This window comes from Dipodomys merriami, unplaced genomic scaffold (genome assembly GCF_024711535.1).
Source record: "Dipodomys merriami isolate MVZ:Mamm:240054 unplaced genomic scaffold, mDipMer1.0.p SCAF_70, whole genome shotgun sequence".
In the NCBI taxonomy this organism is placed as follows: Eukaryota; Metazoa; Chordata; class Mammalia; order Rodentia; family Heteromyidae; genus Dipodomys; species Dipodomys merriami.
In genome coordinates this window covers 1,093,340-1,117,500 of record NW_027206291.1, presented here as the reverse complement: position 1 = coordinate 1,117,500, position 24,161 = coordinate 1,093,340, and the positions used below count along the sequence as shown (strand labels likewise).

At 63.2% G+C, this 24,161-nt stretch overlaps 1 protein-coding gene across 1 annotated transcript in view; it reads left to right on the top strand.

The window, feature by feature from the left end:
• The window catches only part of LOC138817791 (protein Wiz-like), a 25,840-nt gene extending 3,774 nt beyond the window's left edge, over window positions 1–22,066 (top strand). Inside the window, 12 exon segments of the mRNA XM_070008469.1 lie at window positions 2,928–3,000; window positions 5,250–7,378; window positions 9,106–9,429; window positions 13,777–13,947; window positions 14,715–15,218; window positions 16,321–16,580; window positions 16,582–16,711; window positions 17,263–17,811; window positions 18,773–19,297; window positions 19,410–19,829; window positions 20,032–20,227; window positions 20,947–22,066. Of these exon segments, the coding sequence (XP_069864570.1) occupies window positions 2,928–3,000; window positions 5,250–7,378; window positions 9,106–9,429; window positions 13,777–13,947; window positions 14,715–15,218; window positions 16,321–16,580; window positions 16,582–16,711; window positions 17,263–17,811; window positions 18,773–19,297; window positions 19,410–19,829; window positions 20,032–20,227; window positions 20,947–21,106 (5,441 nt within the window). The 3' untranslated portion in view covers window positions 21,107–22,066.
• Window positions 22,067–24,161: the final 2,095 nt, after the last annotated feature.

Here is a 24,161-nt window from a genome sequence, read left to right as displayed (position 1 = left end):
CAAGTCACCGCACCGAACTTCGAACTTACGTCTCCTGGGCTCTCAGGCCTTCGGATTCTCGGCTTGGTGGGGGTGGGGGTTCAAGTTCATTATGGATACGTCTGATCTGCATACGGCCTCCTCGGGGATCCCCGAGATCAGAGGCCAAGGAGCGACCCTCGGGCCACTCTGTGTGGCACCCCCAGGCGGTCTGCACCCCCTGGGCGGGGGAGGAGCCTCCACCTGCCAAGCCTCCGACACAGGCCCTCCGTGGCCTCCTTCTGCCAATGTCACCGCCACTAAAAATAGGAGCCGCGCGGACAAAGAGGCCACGTCGCTCCCACGCGTCTCCGGCGACGACCCGCCGGCCGGCCGACCGGCACAAATCAGCGAATCTGGGGCGCTCGGAAGCGGGACGCTGGGGACCCTCAGTCCTACTTCCCGTCCCTGGTGCGGGGAGCTCCTCCTCCTCCACCTGCTCAGAGCCACGGCCGCCCGCTGGGACTTCCTGTGTCCCAGGAAGGCGCTGTTTGGGGGTGAGGGGTGGTCGGGCATGGGGGGGTGTCATCTTGAGCTGGTCTGCATCTTGCGTCTCCCCACCCCTCCCCTGGCCCTCCCAGCAGCCTCGTCTTCCCCAGTGCCTCTCAGTTGGGCCCCCAGGGGATCCTTGGGTCCTATGTGGAGATCCATAGCTAGAGGTATATATGTGTTTTGGTTGTCATGGTTATGGGATCGCCAGGCGCTGGTGTCTTGTGGGCAGAGGCTGGAGATGCTTCTCGGTGGTGGTGGTCCTTAGGGAATGACCCTGCCCTCACTGTCAAGCTTAAACCACAACCACCACAACTAAACTGCACTCGGGGCCAGGCTTTGGGCCTCACACCTGTAATCCCAACCAATCGAGAGGCACAGATAGGTGGATCTAGGTTAAGAGAGAGACCCTTAGGGTCAAAGTGCTAACCGTGCCTGGTGGGACATGCCTGTAATCTCAGTCGCTCTGGGAGATGGATCACGGTCCCAGGCCAGTCTGGAGTGAGAAAGCCCAAGTCCCGATCTATAAAACAAAAGGGCCATCAGGAGCACGGCACAAGTGATAGAGCACCTGCCAAGCAAGCATGAGGCCCTGCCTTCAATCCTCAAGACTCCCAAAAAGAACCAAAATAAAAACACATAGCCAGGCGCCGGCGGCTCACGCCTGGTCATCCTAACTACTCAGGAGGCTGAGATGTGAGGATCAAGGTTCAGAGTCAGCCGGGGCAGGAAAGTCCATGAGGCTCTGATCTCCAATGCACCCAGGTTCTGAGTTCAAGGCCCACGACTGGGCAAACAAAAAAAAAAGAAAGAAAGAAAAGAAAACCAACTGGAATCTGGAAATTCCCACGGCCTTCTTTACCCCCCCCCCCCCCCCCCGGGCTCAGATCTCCAGTTAGACAGTGGAGGGGTGTGTGTGTGTGTGTGTGTGTGCGCGTGCGCGTGAAGAATTAGGCCCAGGCTTTACTAACCCTCCCTCTGGGCCATCCTCAATTTGAGACGCGGCCAGCAATTGCATCTGTCAGGCCCTTGGCCGGGGCTCGGAGCTCCCCTCGTGTGTGTTAACCTTGGCTCAGGCCGCTGGCCCCGCTCCCCGGCCGGCACGCTTGCTCGTGGCAGGCTAGCGTGGCGGGCAGAGCCGCCCGAGCCAGGATTCCTGCGGTCACTCTAGACACTGGCTCGGTAGGCGGGTAATGGAGAGTTGGCTCTGTGTTGGGGGGGATGGGGGAGTTCCTGGGGGAGGGATTCTAGTCTAGGATTTAAGCCCGGAGAGGGATCAGGCCGGAACCCGGTCCTCCATCCATCTTCCTCTGGCATTTAGTTATCCAGCATTTCCATGCCAGGCACTGAGAGTCTAAAAACCAACAAAATCCTCACACTCCTCAAGGCTTGGGCGCCTGCAGCGGGAACTCTGGCAAGCCACAGCCATCCAGAAAGACAGCCAGGGAATTTCTAGAAAGAAACAAAACAGAAGTCCCGTGTGGTGGTGTGTGCCTGTAATCCCTGCCCTTTGAGAGGCTGAGGTCAGGGACATGGTGAGGCTGAGGTCAGTTAGGGTGATATGGCAGGACCCTGTCTCAAAAAAAAAGGCGGGAAGGGGAGAGGTGGGCACCGGTGGCTCACGCCTTTCATCCTAGCTACTCAGGAGGCTGAGAACTGAGGATCAAGGTTCAGAGCCAGCCCAGGCAAGAAAGTCCGTGAGACTCTGTCCAATAAACCACCAGAAAACCAGAATTGGTGCTGTGGCTCAGGAGGTAGAGCGCCAGCCTTGAGCTGAAGAGCTGAGCGCCCAGGCCCAGAGTTCAAGCCCCAGAACTGACAAAAAAAATTTTTTTAAGGGAGGGGGGACAATAGAGTTTCTGAGAGAGAAAAACATAGGGGCTCCTTTGAGTCGGTGGTCTCGGACATGCGTTCTGGGCTGGCAGACAAGAAGTGGAAAGGTCCTGAGGTCAGAGAGAGGTAGGCTAGAGCCGGATGCCTGTCATCCCAGCTCCTCAGGAGACTGTGATCTGAGGATCTCGGTTCAAAGCCAGCCAGGGCAGGAAAGTTCATGAGACTCTTACTTCCAAAGAACCAAGGGGGGGGGGTGGGCGGAGCCAGAAGTGGAGCTGTGGCTCAGGTGGCAGAGCGCTAGCTAGCTTTCAGCCATAAAAGCCAAATGAACACTAGGAAAAAAAAACAAAAAAAACATCCATTCTGGTCCCCAGATAAAAAGACAGGACCCCCCAACCCCAGGGAAGCTAAGGGGGTTCCTTCCAAGAACCTCCCTCCACCCCATTTGTCAGGACTCAGGGATGCAGAGGCCTCTCAGGGAGAGGGTTTGGGGCTAGCAGGGCCCCGAGGGCCCCCCCCAGCTGGGGGTGCTCAGAGCCCCGTCCGGGGGGAGCGCAGCCCCTCAGGGTCTCCCCTCTCTATTACAGATGGGCGGCCTCATGCTGGCCTCAGAGAAGCCCTTCCCCACGCCACCTCCGCCACCCGTCGGATCAGCAGTGGGTGAGTGCCAAGCTGGCCCTGACCTCAGCGGGCAGGGGGACGAGCAGGCCCCAGAGAAGAGGGGGCCCCGGGAGCCAGGCCCGCGGGGGACAGGAGGGAGCAGGAAGTCAGGCAGGAAGAGAGAACACAGCCCCTTGGGTGTGTGTGCGGGGCTGGGGTGCGGGGGAGGCCCCCACACAGACGGTCAACTCTCATTACCCACGCCGGGAGCCAGGCCCAAGAGCCCGGAGCTGAGCCCTGTGGGTTCCTCTGCCGCCAGGCGGCCCTCTCTGGGCATCTGCAGAATGGGAATGAGCTGCCCACAGGCTACCAATCACACTCACCTGCTTGGAGGAGCCAGGGCAGAGCAGACCGGTGGCCACAGTTCACCCTGACGGGCGCTAGCGGGTAGCCATCACCATCATGGGCTTTTTTTCTTCTTTTGGGATTCTTCGGGCTTGAACTCAGGACTTTGCATGCCTCTGGAAGCCAGGCCGCCAGCCCTGGTTTTCACTGATTACATTTGAGATAAGGGCTTGCTCCTTTGCCGCACACGATCTGTCGATTCTAGGCAGCATCCCCCAGGCCCACAGGCCCACACAGCCTTGTCCAGCTTTCCACCTCCATGGACAATAAGGTCTTTTAGACTTCCCTGCCCAGGCTGGACTCAAATATGGATCCTCCTATCCTTAGCAGCCTCCCAAATAGCTGGGATTATGGATGGGCATGAGCCACAGGCACCCAGCCTGTAATGATCATGATTCATAAGAAGCTTCTGGAGTTTATGTTAATTGCTATGCTCTGGACTCTCAGCAAGCATTTTTTTTTTTTTTTTGTCAGTCATTGGACTTGAATTCTGGGCCTGGCGCTGTCCCTCAGCTCTTTAGCTCAAGGCTAGCGCTCTACCACTTGAGCCACAGCGCCACTTCTGGCTTTTTCTGTTTATGTGGTGCTGAGGAATCGAACCCAGGGCCTCATGGATGCAAGGCAAGCGCTCTACCACTGAGCCACCTCCCCAGCCCTCCCACTGGGTCTTTGCTCTGGGAGGGAGGATGGTGTCTGTGGAGCTCATGTCTTCCTTTGTACTATGAGTGTGACTGATCACCCCTCATGGAACCAAGGTCTTAAAAGTGGAGGGGTGGTCGTCACCAAATCAATGAGGAAAACGACGTACCCCTGAAATGGGGATTTGGGGTGTGGTGCTGCACACCTGTAGTTAGGAAGACCCAAGTTCAAGGCCAACTTGGGTTACATCATGAGAGCCTGTCTCAAAAAAAAAAGCCCAACAAAAACACAAAACCCAACACAGCAACCCTCAAGGGGACCAGCCATGTGGCTCATACCTGTAATCCCAGCTTCTTAAAGGTCAGCCACTGGGGGAAATCACAGTTAGAGCCAGCCTGGGCAAATAGCAGGAACCCCTCATCTCGAGTAATAAGCTAAATAGGGTAGCCAGAAATGCGTGACCCAGGCAAGCGGGCTTCACAGATACGAGAGGAGCTAGGTCTGAGGCTAACCTAAGTGAAGAGATAAAGAGTCTCAAGCACTTTCCTGTCTGGGCTGGATTTGAACCAAGGATCCTTAGATCTCAGCCTCCTGAGTAGCTGAGATTACAGGTGTGAGCCGCCGGTGCCCAGTGTTTGCCGGTGACGTGAAATTCCTTAGATGTTGTACAGGGGCGAGGAGGTTTCCAGTTGCTTCTCCTCCCCTCACCCCAGGCCTCCACCTCCCTCCCACTTGGGAAGGTGAGAGTCACTGGGTCTGGGGCTGACTTTGCCTGTCCACGGAGGGCCGGGGAGGGGGACGCAGGGGGGCGAGCAGGTGCCTCTTGTGAACCGTTCCGCTGTGAAGTTCGCTTTCCACCACATTTTGGGGGAGAGGTGTAGTTGATGAACTAAATCTCTCCGGCGTGGAAGGACCAACTTAGAAAGCAGCCTGGAACTCACACCCAGCCCTGGAGTCCTCCCGGAAGAGAGATGAGAGTTGACAGCTCTGGCTGGGGCTTGGGCACGTTCCCTCGGGGCAGCCCCAGCCCACCCCCACCCCGCCCCCACCGGCTTGCCACATTCTCCCATGATGCAGCAGGGCTGGCTCTGGGAACAGATGCAACCTGGGAGCTGAATCCAGACCGGTCTGCTTGCCCTTCCCCTCCCTCGGCCCCGGTCACCTGCCGGTCTAGGCTCACTCTGGAGTTGGATCAGGCCCTGCGGCCATCTCAGGACGCACAAGGCCCCGAGGGCTAACCTGTCCCCATTGGCACTCCCTTACAGCTGCTTTGATGGAGACAGCCTGGACTTCCGGCCGGGCTCCCCGCCCCCCTGCCTCTTCCCCGGGCCCCCCGACGGCCTGGGACCCTGGGAGCCCCCCCTGGTTCAGGGGGCCGGGGAGGGCGACCCATCTGAGCGGAGGTTCGAAGACTCGGTCATCGTGAGAACCCTGAACCCCCACCACGCCCAGGGCTCTAGAAGGTTCTTACCTCACCAGGGTGAACTGAAGGTCTGGGAGAAACTCCCCCGGGGTCGCCCCTCATTCACCTGGCTCCAAGAGACGGACGATCAGGGTCCCCAGAGAGAGCTGGGGTCCCGCGGGGACCTGTCAGCCTTCAGGAGGGTGACCGTGCCGCTGGGTGACCTTCCCAAGGCGTTGGGCATGGACGTGGCCGGCCGCAGGGGCCACCCCGAGGACGTGGAGGGCCTGAGCCGGCCCTCCGAGTGGTTCCTTCCCGCCTCGGCCTCCGAGGTGGCCACGCAGACGTGGACGGTGAACGCCGAGGCGTCCGTGGAGCGTCTGCAGCCAGCGCCGTCCCCGCCGCCCACGAGCGCCTACCTGGGCGAGCTGCTGGAGGAGGTGGCCGGGGCGGGGGCCAGCCCGGGCGGCCATGGGGAGGAGGACGAGGACGAGGAGGAGGAGGAGGAGGAGGAGGAGGAGGAGGAGGAAGACGAGCCCGCCGTGTTCCCCTGCGTGGAGTGTAACATCTACTTCAGGCACAAGGCCCATCTCTTGGAGCACATGAATCAGCACCGGCAGGCCCCGGGCCACGAGCCCCTTGCCGGGCTGACCCCGCTGGCCTGCGGGGAGTGCGGCTGGCCGTTCGCCGACCCCGCCGCCCTGGAGCAGCACCGCCAGCGGCACCAGGCCTCCCGGGAGAAGATCATCGAGGAGATCCAGAAGCTGAAGCGCTGCCCGGGCGAGGGCCAGGGGCGCCCGGCGCACTGGCAGCGTCCCGCCTGCGTCTTCGCCACCAATCCCTCCGGGCCGTTGGTGCCACCGCCGGGCCCGCCCCTCGATGGGGCAGCTGGGGGTCACAGCAGAGCCGGGAGCCCCGTCCCCGAGGCCGGCTCTCTGGTCTATCCCCGCTGTGCCCCCGCCTCCGACCTCAGTGCCTGCCTCTCCTGTGGCTTCCTGGCACCCAGCGAGGGCCTGCTCAGGGAGCATGCGCGCTTGGCACACGGCGGTCCCCAGTGGGAGGCCTTCCCGGAGGACCTGGCCAGCCAGCCGGGCACTAGCCAGGGTGTGTATGCCCGCTCCCCCGACGTGGCCACGGTGGACTACTTTGGCAGGGCCGAGCCGCTCCTGGCTCCCATGTGGCGGGAGGAGAACCCCGCTGGATGTCCAGACAGCCAGCAGCTGGACATCGCCAGGAACTTTCCAGTGTCAGAGCCGCTGCTTCACCACTCCGGCCCGGGGCCTCTCAGAAGGCTGGCCTTTCCCACTGCCCCGGCCTCGGTCCCCTACACCATACAGCTTGGTGGAAACAAACGCCGGCGGTACCCTTGGAGCGAAGAGGAGGAGGAGGAGGAGGAGGAAGAGGAGGAAGAGGAAGAAGAGGAGGAGGAAGAGGAAGAGGATGTAGCATTAACTTCCGAAATGGATGCTGCCCCTGAACATGGAGACCTGCCACCCCCGGCTGCCTGCGGCCTCCTCCCCGAGCCGGCCTTACGTCTGAAGCGAACGTTCCAAGAGGCCCTGCGGAGCGCGCAGGCGTCAAGGGCGCAGCGGGAGCAGCTCCGACGCATGGTGCCCCTCGTCCTGCTGGCAAAGCTCGGGCCGCAGCTCATGACCACGGCTGCCGGGGGGTCCCCAAGGCTGCAGCCGGAGGAGCTGGCGCTGGACCTGGAGGCCACCCACCCCTTGGATTTTCTGCTCCTGGATGCGCCCATCGGCAGCCCGCTGGGGCTGGATAGGCTTCTTGGGGGGGACCCCGTTGGCGGACTGAAACCCGAAGATCGCAAGTGCCCGTACTGTCCGGACCGCTTCCACAATGGCATTGGGCTGGCCAATCACGTCCGTGGCCACCTGAACCGCGTGGGCGTCAGCTACAACGTGCGCCACTTCATCTCTGCCGAGGAGGTGAAGGCCATCGAGCGGCGGTTTTCCTTCCAGAAGAAAAAGAAAAAAGGTAGGGCGGCTTCACCTCCAAAAAGAAAAAAAAGAAACACCTCCCCACCTCCCCTCCCAAATCCAAACCCACCAAAAACCCCCAAACGAACCTCCCTCCACGGCCTGGGAGCCACACGCTCACACGCACACGCACACGCACACACTCGTGCTGCTGAGTTCTAAACCCACCCACCTGTCTCTAATTCCTCCCTTAGCGCCATGCAAGGGAAGCCTGGGGGTCTCCCCTCCCGAGGGACCAGGGAGTCACAGCAAAGGTGGGTGGCGGTGCCAGCTGCCGGGGCGGGGGGAGGAAAAGGGGCCTGGGGGGAAGGGTGGGGGGCTTCGGTCTGCGCCAGACAACCAGCCCCCGTGGCCCTCTCTGCAAGGGACTGTCTGTTCAGAGAGGGGCAGGGCGGCTGCAAGCAACTCTTGTCCTCTTGGAATTCCTGGCCCAAGCCTGGTGGGACAGGGTCCCGGCGCCAGCAGCTCCCCGGGGCTCTTCTACGGGCTGGCCGCCCTCCTTGGGGAGGTGTTGTTGGCATGGGTGCGAGGCTAGGCAGCAAGTAACCAGGATGTGGGGGAATGCCCAGAAGGTCCCCAGCCCTCCCCAGGAAAGGTTCCCAGAGCTGGGAGTCACAGGCGCCATTCACTGTGGGGTTTTCTTTTTTTTTTTTCCTTTGGGGGGGGGGTACTTGGGCTTGACCTCCTGGCCTCAAGCTTGCTAGGAAAGCCCTCTATCACTTGAGTCATGGCCCTAGAACCCCCTCCTCCTATTTTTTTTCTTTTTCTTTTTGCTAGTCTTAGGGCTTGAACTCAGGGCCTGGGCGCTGTCCCTCAGCTCTTCAGCTCAAGGCTGGCGCTCCAGCACTTGAGCCACAGCGCCACTTCCAGTTTTCTGGTGGTTCATTGGAGATAAGAGTCTCAAGGGCTTTCCTCCCCCGACTGGCTTGGAACTGTGATCCTCAGATCTCAGCTTCTTGAGTAGCTAGGATGACAGGCGGGAGCCACCCGTGCTGGGCCCCCTGAGCTTCTTTTGCTTAAGCTAGCACTCTACTACTTGGCTTTTTCTGTGTATGTGGTACTGAGGAATCGAACCCAGGGTTTCGTGCATGCTAGCCAAGCAGTCTACCATGAAGCCACCTTCCCAGCCCTTTTTCTTTTCGGTTAGGGTCTCACATTTTTATTTGGGCTGACCTGGACCATGCACCTCTCTCTGGTTTACGTTTACATCCCCCTGGTAGCTGGGATGACAGGCGTATGCCACCATGCCCAGCTTTATTGGTTGAGATGGGGGTCTCACTTCATGTTTTACCTGGATTAGCTTCATAATCATGGGGAGGGGTCTTCCTGTATCTTACCTCCCAAGTAGCTGGGATCATAAGCGTGAGGTACTGCACCCGGTCTATTTGTTCGTTTCTTCATGCAACCCCTATTTAACTTACAGTTCTGGGGCAGGCAGCAATGGGCAGAAAAACCAAAACCTAAACAGATGCAACGGGTATCCAAATCCTCAGATCTACCAGCTGGAGATGGTACCAGCTATGCCGAGGGGCCTGGGAGGCCAGGATTCTTAGTGTGTGTGTGGGGGATCAGGGGTGCATGAGCTCAGAGCTATCGGTGTGGCATGGACGTCGTGAAGTAGGGAAACGAGGCGATCCAGGGCGATGGGCGGGGGGTGGAGGCGTCGGGGGCCGCCCCGCCCCTCTGTCCGTCCCCTCACACCATCTTCTGTTCCTTTCCCTGCAGTGGCCAACTTCGACCCCGGCACTTTCAGCCTCATGCGCTGTGATTTCTGCGGGGCTGGCTTCGACACGCGGGCGGGCCTCTCCAGCCACGCCCGCGCCCACTTGCGGGACTTCGGCATCACCAACTGGGAGCTCACCGTGTCACCCATCAACATCCTGCAGGAGCTGCTGGCCACCTCGGCCGCTGAGCTGCCCCCCAGCCCCTTGGGCCGGGAGCCCCCGGGGCCACCCGGCGGCTTCCTGACGCCCCGCCGGCCTCGCTTGCCTCTTACATTGCCCTTCCCGCCCATCTGGGCTGAAGACCCAGGGCCGGCCTATGGAGATGGTAAGCAGAGGGGGAGAGGGGAGGCTGGGCATGGCCTGACCCTTCCTGGGGGATGGAGGGGAGTGTTTTAAGTCACTTTACAACGTACACCAGGACCTCCCTGCCTGCCCCCTCACTGGCTCCTAGGGGTCCAGTCTGTTTTCCTCAAGGGGCTGGGCCAGGATGGGCTCTTGCTGCAGTTGTGCCCAACAAAGACCCATTGAGCACTTACTAAGAGCCAGACACGCTGTGCTGCCTACTTTACGGCCACAGACTCATTGAGATCCTCACCATGACTCTGTGAACATAGGCAGGTGTTGTCACCCTATTTACCCCCTCCCATGTTTCAGATGGGAAAACTGAGGCACAGAGAACTTAATTCATATGCCCAAGGTTACGTAGCCTGCAGGAGTTGGCCTTTGAAAACTAGGCAGTGGCACTGGAGCTTTCCTTGTTCTGCAAGAATCTTCTGCACCGAGCAGGGCTGCAGTGGCCCTGTCTGGGACAGTGGGAATGCTCTCGGCACCTGTGTTGTCCTGGATTGCAGGCAGCTTGCTGAGCACTTGAAATGTAGTGAATACTGAGCAGGCGGGCATCCTATTGGATGGTGCACATCTAGAATTCCAGCATGGATAATGTCTCTCTCCCACCTCTCCCCTGCCCCCCAATCCCTGAACATGGCATAAGGTTTCAACCTGTGTCCTATTGGTTAGGCCTAGAAACAATGCCTGTGTGTGTATGTATGTCTGGGGTTGAGTATGGTTTGGTGTTGCTGGGGGTGAAACCCAGGGCCTCAGGCCTGTCAGGCAAGCCTTCTGCCTCTAAGCTGAGCCCCGGCATTGCATTGTTGCATACCCATTCTATTGGAGGGAAGCCGTGGTTATCCCATGTCTCAGCCACAGAGGCAGGGCTGGATTTCTGAGTGCCTCGTTTGGTGGCATCTCCGGTGGAGGGAGGATGGCCCTGGAAATCTGGAGTCAATATTTGGTGCAGGACCCCCGGATCCGGTACCATGGGGTTAGTGCAAAAGCCAAGGTTCCAATTCAGCAAAGGCTGACTTGCCAGAGTTTTTTTTTTGTCGGTTGTGGGGCTTGAACTCTGGGCCTGGGTGCTGTCCCTCAGCTCTTCAGCTCAAGGCGAGCGCGCTACTACTTGAGCTACAGCGCCACTTCCGGTTTTCTGGTGGTTTATTGGAGATAGGAGTCTCACGGTCTCTCCTGCCCGGGCTGGCTTTGAACCGAGATCCTCAGATCTCAGCCTCCTGAGTAGCTAGGATTACAGGCGTGAGCCATCAGCGCCCGGCTGCCAGAGTTTTTAATAAGTGGTGAACTGGCTGGGTGTGGGGTGGCTCAGGTCTGTAATCCCAGTTGCTCAGGAGGCTGAGATCTGAGGATGGCAGTTCCAAAACAGCCTGGGCAGGAAAATCAGGAAGACTATTTCCAATGAATCACCCAAAAGCTGGAAGTGAGGTTGTGGCTCAAGTGGTAGAGTGCCAGCCTTGAGTGGAAAAAGCCGAGACAGTAACCAGGCTTGAGTTCAAACTCCACTACCAGCATGTACATGGATATGTATGTGTGTGCACACACACACAAGCTCTTTCATGGACAGGAGGGACACTGAGGCACGGGCAGCGCAGTGGCTGGTGGGGGTCACAGGGAGAGGCAGTGAGGACCGGATCCTGCCTAGTTTTGTTTGGGTGCCCGGGTGGAGCTGGCTCCAGTCCGTCTGCCGCCTTCAGCCACACCCCCGCCGCCAAGTCCAGATGCCCTGCTCGCGTTCATTATCGGGCCCCCTGGGCCGGCACCCCGAGGATGGGAGCATGTGCGTGGCAGACAGACTTCCAGATTTCCCCGTCAGCCACCCATGTGCGGGTCCCCAGGTGTGGGTGAATGTGGGGTGTGAGGGGGTCACGGTGAATGGAAGCCAGTTTGGCTGTGTCCACAGGAGGAGGAGGGCTGTGCCCCCTGCCCGTGGACACCTGCGGAGCAGGTGGGGTGGAGGGGCAGGGAGCTCCTGCGGGCAGCTCCTTTATATGCGGTCCCTTGTGGAGGCGGGGCCTGGCCGGGCAGGGGCGGGGCCTAGCGCCGGGGTGGGCGGGGCCTGGCCAGGCAGGAGCGAGGCCTGAGCCAGGTTAGGGCGGGGCCTTGCGCCAGGTCTGGGGCGGGGCGAGCCTGGGCGGCCCCGCCCACCTGTCAAGTACCCGAGGGAGAGCACGTGGTGCTCCGAGTGGAGGTGGGAAAAGCGAGGTGGCGGGACTCGAGGAGCGGTCCCGCCGAGGGCTGCTGCGGCCGCGGAGGAGGCTTGAGGGTCGGGTGTCCTCCAGGACGGTGCGCGAAGCTCTGGCGTGAGGATCCCCAAGCTCGGGCCAGGTGCGTTGCCGGGGAAGCAGCTCGGGGTCGCCCGTCGGGGCGCTCAAGCCCCAGTGCTGATACTGAGGTGGATGAGCGTGGCTGGAGGACTCGCATCCTCGCCGTAGGGATGTCCGGAGCCCGGGCTGGGGGCCGGGGAGGAGCCGGGGACCTGCGCGCGGCGCCGGTGGGCGCCCCGGCGGAGGGCGGTGGACGGGGCGCGGCGCAGCCTGGCGCTCGCTGCGCTCGGCGCTCGGCCGGCCGCCCTGGGCGCGCCCCGAGGGGGGCGGGGCGGAGCGCGCTCTCCGGCCGCGACGCTCGGCGCTCGGCCGCTCACGCCTGGGGCGGCCGCCCCGCGTGCGCCGGAGCCAAGATGGCCGCCTCCACCGCCCAGTGCCGAGTGACAAAAGCGGAGAGCAAGGCGGCGGCGGGGCCGCGCGCGGGGGCCGCCCGGGAGCGCGCGCCCGCGGGGGCGCCCCCGCCCGGCCCCCCGAGCCCGGGCCCGGCGGCCCTCCCCGCGCCGCCGCCGCCGCCGCCGCCGCCGCCGCCACCGCCGCCGCCGCCGCCGCGGGACGGGCCCAAGGCCGAGCCGGGGCCGGGGCCCGGGCCCGCGCCCCCGCCCGGTAAGCGCCGCCTGCGGGGAGGGAGGGCGGGAGGGCGGCCCGCGCCCGCCGCCGCAGCCCCCCCCGCGCCCGCCGTCCGCCCCGCGCGCCCCCCGCCGGGCCCCCCGCCGCCCCCGGGCCTCCGCCGCCGCCCGCGGGCCCGGGCCTCGGGATCGCCCCGCCGCCGCGCCTCGGGAGCCCGAGCCCCGTCTGACAGATGCCCCGGCCCCTCCGGGCGCCCCGGCGCGGCCCCTGTCACGGCCCCGGGCCCTGCGGGGCGGCGCCCGGCCACCCCGGCCGCCCCGGCCCGGCCCCGTCTGACAGATGCGCCCGCTTCCCCCGCAGACTGCGTCAGGGTCCTCGGGGCCGCCCGTCCCCGGGCCCGGCGGCGCCCTCCGCACGTCGAGCCGGGCCGTCCGGGCCCCCCCGGTTTCCTCCCCCGCCCCGCTCCGGGCCCCCCCCGGCCCCCGGCCCCGCTCCGGCCCCGCTCCGGGCCCCCCCCGGCCCCCCGGCCCCGCTCCGGGCCCCCCCGCCCCCTGCCCCCCCCGCCCCCTGGCCCCGCTCCGGGCCCCCCCCGCCCCCTGCCCCCCCCCGCCCCCTGGCCCCGCTCCGGGCCCCCCCCGCCCCCTGCCCCCCCCGCCCCCCGGCCCCGCTCCGGGCCCCCCCCCGGCCCCCGGCCCCCGGCCCCGCTCCGGGCCCCCCCCCGGCCCCCGGCCCCGCTCCGGGCCTCTCCCCGGCCCCCGGCCCCCGGCCCCGCTCCGGGCCTCTCCCCGGGCCATCCACCCGCAGATCGGCGGCCCCCCCGGGAGGCCTGGCCGCGAGCCGCACCTCCAGCTTCCCAGGCCCCTTCGAGCCACACGCCAGACTCCGACAGGTTCCCGTCCCCCTCGGGACGGTGTCCCCCGCCGCCCCCCAGGCGCCCCCGGAACTTCCCACCAACCCGCGTAGTTCCCGGGGGTCCTCGTTCCCACCGTTTCCCTGTTGGGGTTCGGCGGTCCCCCACCCCGCCGCCCCTGAAGCCCCAGCTGTCTTGTCTGGTGACAGTCTCTCCCTGTCCTGAGCGCCTCGGCCTTCCCCCTCATTACCCAGCGGCCCCTGCCCCCCGGTATCCATGTACCCAGCCCTGCTGACTCTCCCCACATCCACCCTGTCCCCACACTGCCCGGAGAGAGTTTTGTATGACTCTTGTGAACGGGAGCCTCAGCTCAAACTCGCTCCGCGTCTGCAGCTTGTGCCTTCAGTTCTCAGCTCTTGTCTGGTCTTGGGGCCCGGGGGGTGCAGCCTCCACTCTCCCGGGGTGATCAGCTTCTCCAAGCAAGCGCAGAGTGCTCCCGATGAGGGAGGGTGCCACCCTCTGGGTCCTGTCAGGGGTGGTGGCCCGGCCCGGCCTGGCCTGAGCTTGTCTCCTCCACCCACAGGCCTGGGTCCTGAGGAAAGCACAATGGTGGCTATGGACTTGGGGTCCTCCCCCCTCCCCAAGAAGAGCCCAACTGTCCCTGGGGCCCTGGAGCAGGTGGCCAATCGGCTGAGCAGCAAGGTGGCCGCAGAGGTTCCTCAGGGCAGCAAACAGGAGCTGCCGGACCTCAAGGGTGAGTGAGTGGCCCAGCTGGCAGGGCAGGGTAGGGGTGCTGGCCAGGCTGGTGGTTCTTGCAGCGGGGGAGCTCTGGGGCCTGAGGGTTAGCGAGGTGCCCAGGTTGGCAGTGGCTCCCTCCCCAGAGCTCCAGCAGCCTGGCCCCCCCTCCGCAGGCCCCCAGGTATCCAGGGAAGCAGCGGGCGTGGGGTCCACAGCCCTGGCTCAGGGCGTCTTGCCGCTGCTGACCTGTTGCTAGCCGCTTGGGCTCCCGTGTAACCCCGACTCATCCATTGGCATAAGATTGTTCTGCGTAGTGTCAGGCTCCACGCTGGTTCCCAGGGATGTGAGGAGTGAGTCGACCTGGCCCGAGCCCTCCGGTCATTAGATTGAGAGGGTGGGGAATGGAGGCTCACCCGTGGGAGCATGGCTTCCGTGGGCCTCTTGCCCAGCGTGTGGCACGAGCCACGGAGAGGAGCTGGGTGTGAAGTTGTGGCTGGCAAGGCATGTTGATGTGAGCCAGTTGCGGGGGCGCCTGGCGCTGGCCGGACCACAGGAGGCTGTGCCTCCTGCCGTGCACTCACTCCTGGGTTCAGGTCTTCCCTTCTCTGAGCCTCAGTTTCCTTGTTTGCAAACCCTGCCTCCTTTAGAATCATTGTGAGGATCGAGTGGGGTTGACTGCAGCAAAAACACGTCCCCGGAGCCCAGGTGAGGGGAGGAGACGCGGGCTGGCTGGGCCCCGAGGCCTCACAGCCCGCTCTCCTGGCCTCCCGTCTCCCCCTCCAGCCCAGAGCCTGACCACCTGCGAGGTCTGCGGCGCCTGCTTCGAGACCCGCAAGGGTCTGTCCAGCCACGCGCGGTCCCACCTGCGGCAGCTGGGGGTGGCAGAGTCAGAGAGCAGCGGCGCCCCTATTGACCTCCTCTATGAGCTGGTGAAGCAGAAGGGCCTGCCGGACGCCGCCCTCGGACTGCCCCACGGCCTGGCCAAGAAAAACAACTCCCCAAAGGATCTGCTCACGGGAGCCTCGCGGCCTGGCCTGCTCTCCCTGGCCAAGCCCCTGGACGCTCCAGCCATCAACAAAGCCATCAAGTCGCCTCCGGGGTTCTCAGCTAAGGGCCTGGCCCACCCTCCCACCTCGCCACTCCTCAAGAAGGCCCCCCTGGCCCTGCCGGGCTCCACGGTCCCCAAGAATCCCGAGGACAGGAGTCCCCAGCTGTCCCTGAGTCCCCGGCCGCTCTCCCCCAAGGCCCAGTGGCCCCAGTCTGAGGATGAGGGGCCCCTGAACCTCAGTGAGTGTGGGTCCTGGGAGCAGGGTGCGGTGCCAGCGCTGGGAGGGATGGGGGGAGGGGGTGCCAGGCCTGGACAGGCGGGGACAGCAAGCAGCAGCTCCTGGGTCCTGCGTGGTCCAGGTCAGAGCATGCACTCCAGCTTCTCCTGCTGGGCTCCCCTGCCCATGCCCTTCCGTCTCCCCCCATCGCGGCCTCCTTCCGCTCTGACCCCACCACGGTCCTCCCTGCCGCCTCCACACAGCTCCTGTCCCCTTGGCCCAGGGTGGGGTAGCTTGAGTTGCCAGGCCTCCACGGTCCTGGCCTCCCCAGTGGGAATTCTGGCATCTTGGCCGTCCAGGTGGACGGGAGGGCCCTGGAGCTGGCCTGTCTTTGTGTCTTCCTGGCCATCCTGTCTGGATGCGTATCTCTCTCTTTCTGTCTCTTTCTGTCTCTCTCTGTCTCTCTCTCTGTTTCTCTCCCCCCACCTCCCGGTGTGTGCCCAGAGCTGTTGCGCCTCCACCTGAGCTGCTGGGGGAAGAAATCTTCCAGACGCAGGGAGCAGGGTTTGTGAGCGGGTCCCCGAGTGATCAGGCTCTCCCTTAAGCCTGTTGCCTAGCAGAGTACTGGGGTGTCTGCAGGGTCTGGCTTGGGCCTAGGGAGCAGCCCAGGCCACGCCTCTCCGGAGCCGTTTTTTGCTCAGTGCACCTGGGTTGCTGGAGCAGGGGCCGTGGCTGCCGTCGCTTGGCTGTGTGGTGCTCAGCAGCCTGGTGGGACCCCCCGACTCTAGACCCACCATTTGCTTCCAGGGCTCCCTTAGCAGGGCTCCAGGAGAAAGGGACTGGGAGCATCCCGACCTGCCGCGGGAATTCTGCCATCGCCTTTACACCTTGCATCCTTCAGCTGTCCATGTGCAGCTGGTGCCAGAGGCCAGTCAGGGAGAACAGGCCGTCCTGCGCCCGGCCGCACCCCCCCCCCCCCCCGACCTCCCAGAATCAACCTGCAGCGTCACTCTTGGACCCCAAACTGCCTGGGCAGCGGAGACTTCACGCCAGGCTCCTGCTTCCGTCCCCCAGGGCCAGCCACGGTGGCGGCCGTGAACGCCCCCTGTGTTTTGTCTCCGCAGCTTTAGATAGTGACGGGGGCAGAGAGCTGGACTGCCAGCTGTGTGGTGCCTGGTTTGAGACCCGAAAGGGCCTGTCCAGCCATGCGCGCGCCCACCTGCGCCACCTGGGCGTCAGCGACCCGGATGCCAAGGGCTCCCCCATAGACGTGCTCTACGGGCTCATCAGGAGGGACGGCGTCCAGATCCGCCTCCCACCCGGGCGTGGAGTCCTGGCCCCGCTGGGGCGGCCTCCTGCTGCCTCCGAGGCCCTCTCCTTGCTCCCCCCCCCCACCGCCGGCCAAGAAGGCCAAGCTGAAGGCCGCGGGTATGGCCAGCCCCTGGGGGAAGCAGGACCTCTCGGCCGCCGGCATTTTCTGGGCCTCTGATGTGGAGCCATCTCCTCTCAACCTCTGTAGGTCCTCGCTTCAGCCGCCTCCTCCTCCCTGTGGGCCCTGGAGCCCCTCCCGTGGTGGGGGGGGTCCTGGCCCCCTCCTTCCTCCCTCCCTGTTGGGGCAGGGAGTGGACAGGGGCCCTTGGCAGCGGGCCAGCTCTGCCCAGAGATCTTGTTGTCAGGGGCTGTTCTGCCCTCCCTCGGCCTTGCTCTTCATCACCATGACTTCCCCGAGAATGAAGGCCAAGGGGCGGGGCCTGGCTTTTGGTGGAGAAGGTGCCCACGTCTGCCCCCAGTCCGGAAAGGCACAGGGCACCTAGACGGCCGCTTCCCGTCTGGACCTGTGGAGACTGGGAAGCTTGGTTCCGGCCTCCGAAGGGACCCAGGCCCCTTTGAGCTGCCCCTGTCCGGGGCCTGGCCCCCTGCCCACTCCTCCCTGGCTTCCACCTGCCTTCCATCACCACCCTAGCCTGTGGGCGCGCCGCCGCCCACACCCTGCCGACCAGAACGCTCCTGCAGGTGGCCAGGCTGCCGGTGCCCTTGGTCCTAACTGCCCCTCTCCTCTGCCGCAGCGTCCGGGCCGGAGCCTGCACGGGACATCCGCTGCGAGTTCTGCGGCGAGTTCTTCGAGAACCGCAAGGGCCTGTCCAGCCACGCGCGCTCGCACCTGCGGCAGATGGGCATCACCGAGTGGTACGTCAATGGCTCACCCATCGACACGCTGCGGGAGATCCTGAAGAGACGGACCCAGTGCCGGCCGGGTGGCCATCCCCACCCGCCAGGGCCGAGCCCCAAAGCCCTGGCCAAGATGGTGGGCAGCGGGGGCCCTGGCAGCTCGCTGGACGCCCGCAGCCCCTCGGACCTTCACATCTCGCCCCTGGCCAAGAAGCTGCCGCCGCCGCCGGGAAGCCCCTTGGGCCACTCACCAACTGCCTCCCCTCCCACGGCCCGGAAGATGTTTCCAGGCCTGGCAGCACCCTCCCTGCACAAGAAGCTGAAGCCGGAACAGATGCGGGTGGAGATCAAGCGGGAGATGATGCCAGGGACCCTTCATGGGGAGCCACACCCCTCCGAGGGCCCCTGGGGGGTGCCACGGGAAGACATGGCACCCTTGAACCTGTGTAAGTGTGGCCCTGTGGCAGGCAGGGCAGGGGAATGGCTTGAGAGGCCCCCTCTGCTCTCCTTGGGGCTACCCACTGCACTAGGCCCAGGCAGAAGGGAGGGGCGTGGGTACACGTGGGCACACAGCTCTGCACCCCACAGACCCCGCTGCCCAGCTTCCGCCTCGCCCGCTCTTCACCCGGGGCAGGCCAGATTGTGTCACCCAGCGATGGCAGAGAGACTTCCTCTCGTGCCGTCTTCAGTTGGCTAGTAGTGTAGGCTGCCAACCGGATCCCTGTGGAGAAAGCAGCGATTAGTGATGAATGACTTAGTGATGAATGACTGGACGGGAGTGTGGGGGAGGTCAGGTCTGAGCCTGGGTCCTTGCCTGCTCCATGTTCGAAGCCGTGGCTACAGGGCAGGAGTGTCGGGGCAGGATCCTCACCTGGACGGGGAGGAGGAACCGAGCCCTCTGGCTGTGGGCGGAGCCCCGCACCAGTTGTGGGTGGGGCCCCTGGCTGTGGGCGGAGCCCCTGGCTGTGGGCGGAGCCTCGTGCTAGCTGTGGGTGGAGCCCCTGGCTGTGGGCGGAGCCTCGTGCTAGCTGTGGGCGGAGCCCCTGGCTGTGGGCGGAGCCCCGCGGCTGTGCTCTCCCCAGGATTGCGAATTGAAGTTCTGGGCACGGGCCTTGGTTACCGGGCTCTCCCCATGCTGTGCTTGTCATCATGTCACTGCCTCTTGCTTCCCCGGTCACACTGGCTGTGTTCATCCTGCTCGGGTTCCTGCCACTCTTGTCATGTTTAACGTTCTTCCAGTAGTCCCGGGGCGGGGGCCGAAGCGGAGGCTCAGAGAGGGGAAGTCCCCTGCGCAGTGGAGGCAGGGGCGCAGGCGGGCTGCCCGGCTTAGGGCGGAGCGCGGGTCCCGGCGCGGCCGGCCCGCCGCGGGCTTGAGCTGCAGCCGCCCCTCCCTCCTTCCTCCCGCAGCGTCGCGCGCCGAGCCCGTGAGGGACATCCGCTGCGAGTTCTGCGGCGAGTTCTTCGAGAACCGCAAGGGCCTGTCCAGCCACGCGCGCTCGCACCTGCGGCAGATGGGCGTCACCGAGTGGTCGGTCAACGGCTCGCCCATCGACACGCTGCGGGAGATCCTCAAGAAGAAGTCCAAGCTGTGCCTCATCAAGAAGGAGCCCCCCGCGGGAGACCTGGCCCCCGCCCTGGCCGAGGACGGGCCCCTGGCGGCGCCGGGGCCCCTGCACTCCCCACTGCCCCTGTCGCCCTTGGCTGGCCGGCCCGGCAAACCGGGCGCGGGCCCCGCGCAGATCCCTCGGGAGCTCAGCCTGACGCCCATCACCGGCGCCAAGCCCTCGGCCGCCGGCTTCCTGGGCGCCGTGGCCGCCAAGCGCCCCCTGCAGGAGGACCGCCTCCTCCCGGCCGAGGTCAAGGCCAAGACCTACATCCAGACCGAGCTGCCCTTCAAGGCCAAGGCCCTCCACGAGAAGGCTTCCCACTCGTGTAAGCGGTGGGCCGTCGGGGCGTGCGGGGTCCCCAGGCGGGGTCCCCGGGGGGAGGGGGCCGTGCTGCTCCCCTGGGGGCCGTGGCTCAGCAGCGCCCCCTCCGCCCGCAGCCACCGAGGCCTGCTGCGAGCTGTGTGGCCTCTACTTCGAGAACCGCAAAGCGCTGGCCAGCCATGCGCGGGCGCACCTGCGGCAGTTCGGCGTGACCGAGTGGTGCGTCAACGGCTCGCCCATCGAGACGCTGAGCGAGTGGATCAAGCACCGGCCCCAGAAGGTGGGCGCCTACCGCAGCTACATCCAGGGCGGCCGCCCCTTCACCAAGAAGTTCCGCAGCGCCGGCCACGGCCGGGACGGCGAGAAGCGGCCGCCCCTGGGGCTGGCCCCGGGGGGCCTGGCCTTCGTGGGCCGCAGCGCCGGTGCTGAGCCGGGCCTGGACGCCGGCCGGGCCGCCGACAGCGGGGAGCGGCCCCTGGCGGCCAGCCCGCCGGGCACGGTGAAGTCGGAGGACCACCAGCGGCAGAACATCAACAGTGAGTGCCGGGGAAGGGGGAGAGGGGAGGGGGGCCGCCACCCGCTGCGCCTCCCGCCTCCCAGGTGCCCCCCACCCCCATCTGTCTGGGGCGGGGCCGGTCACCAGCTGTCCCCACCACGCCCACCACCGCTTACCCTGCTGGGTGGGTGGCCCTGCACCCAGGCCCTCCTGCTCATCTCCTGTGCCTCCCCCCACCATAGAATTTGAGCGTCGACAAGCCCGCCCCCCAGATGCCTCTGCGGCCCGAGGGGGTGAGGACGCCGGAGACCTGCAGCAAAAGCTGGAAGAGGTGCGGCAGCCCCCACCCCGCGTCCGGCCTGTCCCCTCCCTGGTGCCTCGGCCCCCCCAGACATCACTCGTCAAGTTTGTGGGCAACATCTACACCCTCAAGTGCAGGTATGCTGCCCCCCGGGGACGGCAGGGGCTGCGGGGGGAAGGGGACATGTAGCTGGGTGCTGGACACCAAGAGTCACGACAGGACAGGAGGGACCATGGACAGGAGCAGCTCCACACCAGCCAGCCAGCCCCAAGTTCAGATTCCCGCTCTGACACTTAGCATTGGAACGGTCACCAGTGTCATGATCTCATACTGGAACGTCGCCCCCCAAGTCTCCGTCCCCCACCTGTAAGACCAGTTTCCCTGCTAGGTTAGTAACAAGGTCTGAGCTTTACAGTTAGTAACACTGAGCAGCACACCCAGCATGTCCACAGTCAGCACTCAACAGGTATTTTCCTGAGTGCAAAAAACAGAGCTTAGTTCATTCATTAGTTTGTTAGTCCACGTGTATACAAGACAAGAGATGACTCATTTCAAACGATTCCATCCAAGTCTGAATTAGGATTCAAACCCTGGTCTCTAGATGAGGCCTTGCTTGGTGCTGCTTGGGGTGGGGCTGAGGCAAGGCGGGGCTGGTGAGTTGGGTGGCTGATTGTCCCACTGCCATCCTGTGCACTTTAGATGGCTCCACCCAGTGGTGGACAGAGATGGCTGTCCCCCGGGAGGCTCCTCCTCCCTCAGATCCTGAGCTTGCTCTGTCTGCATGCCCAGGAGTGTGGACAAAGCTAGGTTTCGGCCTCTGCACGCAGCATTGGCCACTCCTGGTCTCTGTGTGCAGGTTCTGTGAGGTGGAGTTCCAGGGACCCCTCTCCATCCAGGAAGAGTGGGTACGGCACTTACAGCGGCACATCCTGGAGATGAATTTCTCCAAAGTGGACCCCCCGCCTGAGGAGCCCCAGGCCCCGCAGGCACAGACAGCAGCAGCAGAGGCACCCTAACACAGCAGCATTCCAGATTCCCTCTGTCTACTTCTGCCTGTCCTCCTCCGTGTCTCCTTCCTTCTCTTCCCCCTTTCTTTTCCGTTTCCAAAGGAGCAAGCCAAAACCTCAAACCGGTGCCCCTCCGGGGCTGGGCACACTACAGCTGGGGTGCCGGGAGCCAGCTGGCCACCCTCCCCACACCCCTGGACTCGGGCCGCAGGGTGTCTTCCTTCAGTCTACGGCCACCTGGCTGGGCCCGGGAGGGTAGCCAGGTCCTGGGGGGCAGCGTCTCGGTTCCCAGGAAAGGCCAGGGCTCCCATGTCTAGCAGCCAGCTGGGGCTAGAGCTGCACCCGTGGCCATTTGCAAAGACCCCAAAGACCCCTGTTGTGTTTCCCTCGGGCAATCATGATGATTCTGTGACACTCCCCTCCCCCCCCCCCCCCCCATGCAATCATGCGCACAGGCACCTCGGGAGACCCGGGATCTGCCCCAGCCCCCCAGGTCCTGAGTCGAGCCTCCACACCCCGCCACGGTGCTTGCTCAGGGGAAGCTCTCCCCTGCGGGCCCCCACTGAGCCCACGATGCCACGGAAATCCTCGTTGGCCGCCCCCCAAAGGGTCCTTCCTGCTGGGAAGAGCTCTGAGCTGACAGCTGCCTCCTGCCACGTCCAGGCCCCCCCGAGCCTCAGGGGCTCCGGGCCGGGAGGGCGGGGTGAGGGGCGGGACAGTCCCTCCTCCTCCCCCTGCCTCCCCCCACCCCTTCACTGTTGCTTTCTATGTATAGCTCTCTAGACCTCTCACTTTTTTAAAGACGCGTTTTGTGTAGAGAATAAGGAACGTGGATCTTTTTATTTTTCAGTCCTGGGCCAGCTAGATACCGGGAACTGATTGACCTTTTAACTTTTCTCAGTGGCCACCTTTTGGTTATTGATGTACCTAGAAGTATGTAAATTAGATTAAATTTCTCTTCTGGAAACACCCTGGGGCAGACAGCCAGTGTGTGTTTTTCTGTCGCATGGACAGGCCGGTGTTGGCTGGCCGCCGGGGCTGGGGTCTGGGCCTCTGCCACGGCCCAGAGGCTCGGGTTCCCCCGCCAGCCGCCACATCAGCCAGCATGGCTGGGGGTGAGCCCGGGTTCCCGGCTGTGGGTCCTCGAGCCGAGGCTGGTGAGCCAGGGCCTCCAGCCAGAGCTCCGCTGCTGGCCTGGGGAAGACAGCCAAGCCAAGCAAGTGCGGCCAGGAGGGCTTTGTAATGGTGGGAGCTGTCCAGGGAGGATACTGGGGACTCCCGGAGGTGGGGGATGACACTGCTGTTGGGAGCATGGATGTGGAGAGGGGGTTCAGAGAGCTGGGGCTCAACCTGTAACATGACCCCCCCCACTGTGATCCTCAGATCTCAGCCTCCTGAGTAGCTAGGATTACAGGCATGAGCTACCTGTGCCCAGCTTCTTGTGTATATGGTGTGTGTGTGTGTGTGTGTGTGTGTGTGTGTGTGTGTGTGTGTGTGTGTGTGTGTGTGTGTGTGTGTGTGTGTGTGTGTGTGTGTGTGTGTGTGTGTGTGTGTCTGCCTGTTGTGGGCCTGGAACTCAGGGCTTCATTCTCTCACCTGGCTTTTTTGCTCATGGTTAATGCTCTACCGCTTGAGCCACAGCTCCACTTCTAGCCTCTTGGTGCTTAATTGGAGATAAAGCTAGCTAAGCTACTCATGAGGCTGAGATTTGAAGATGGGAGGTTTGAGGCCAGCCCAGATTCTTACCTCCAATTAACTACCAACACATGGCGGTTGAGGGAGCCAGGGGTGAAGGTATGACTCAAGTGGTAGAGGGCCAGTTTAGCAAAAAATGCTAAGGGACAGCTCCTAGGCCCTCAGCTGGCACACACAGGAAATTACAGGGGCTGGGAAGGTGGCTCAGCGGTAGAGCGCTTGCCTCGCATGCATGAATGAGGCTCTTGGGTTCGATTCCTCAGCACCACACAAACAAAAAGCCGGAAGTGGTGCTGTGGCTCAAGTGGTAGGGTGTTGGCCTTGAGCTGAAGAGCTGAGGGACAGCGCCTAGGCCCAGAGTTCAAGCCCTATGACTGACAAAAGAATAAAAAAAATTATTGTACACACGCAGGGAGGATACTTATCGACTACCCCTAGAGCCTCCTCTTCATGGCGTGGAGGAGGAACACTCATGCATGCTAAGCAAGTGCTCAATCATATTGTTCCTCTGCCCCCATACCATCACAGGATCTCCTGTCCATCATGACCCAAGATGGTTTTAGAAGAAAGTTCCAAAGTTGGGCATCAGTGGCTCCTACCTGTCATCCTAGCTACTCAGGAGGCTGAGATCTGAGGATCATGGTTCAAAGGCAGCCCAGGGAGGGAAAGTCCGAAAGATTCTTATCTCCAATAAACCACTCAGAAAACTGGAGGTGGCGCAGTGACTCAAGTGGTAGAGTGCTTGCTTTGAGCTGAAGAGCTGAGGGGCAGCACCTAGGCCCCGAGTTCAAGACCCATGATGGACAAAAAAAAAAAACCCAACAAATTCCACTTTGAACACTTCAAGGACCGTCAACAAGACATGAATAGTTTGTTCTCTTGAGTGTTTAATCTTTTCCCTATGCTGGGTAGGGGCCTCCCACATACTAGGGCAAGTGTTCCATACTGAGCTAGAAAGCCCAGACCTTTCTAATCTTACTCTGTGATGGGGAGGCTCATTAAATACTTTGTGCTAGTGGCTCATGCCTCTAATTTTGGCTATGCTGGAGGCTGATGCCTGGAAGAGCATGATTCAAAGCAGCCTGTACAGAAAAGTCCTTGAGACACCACAACTCTCAAGCAGCAGAATGCTGGGCTGGATTTGTGGCTCCAGTGGTAGAGTACCAGCCATAAGTGAGAAAGCCCAGAGAGCACCCCTCCTTCAAGCCCTGAAACCTGTATTTAAAATAAATTTCCCAGGTGCTCAAACTTGCTATCCTGACAGCCTCTGGAAAAGCTGAAGAGTGTACCACCATGCTCAGATTTTTTTTTTAATAGTCCCTTGTAAGTTTGCAAGAGCATTTTAGGTAATATACAACACAAACTTACC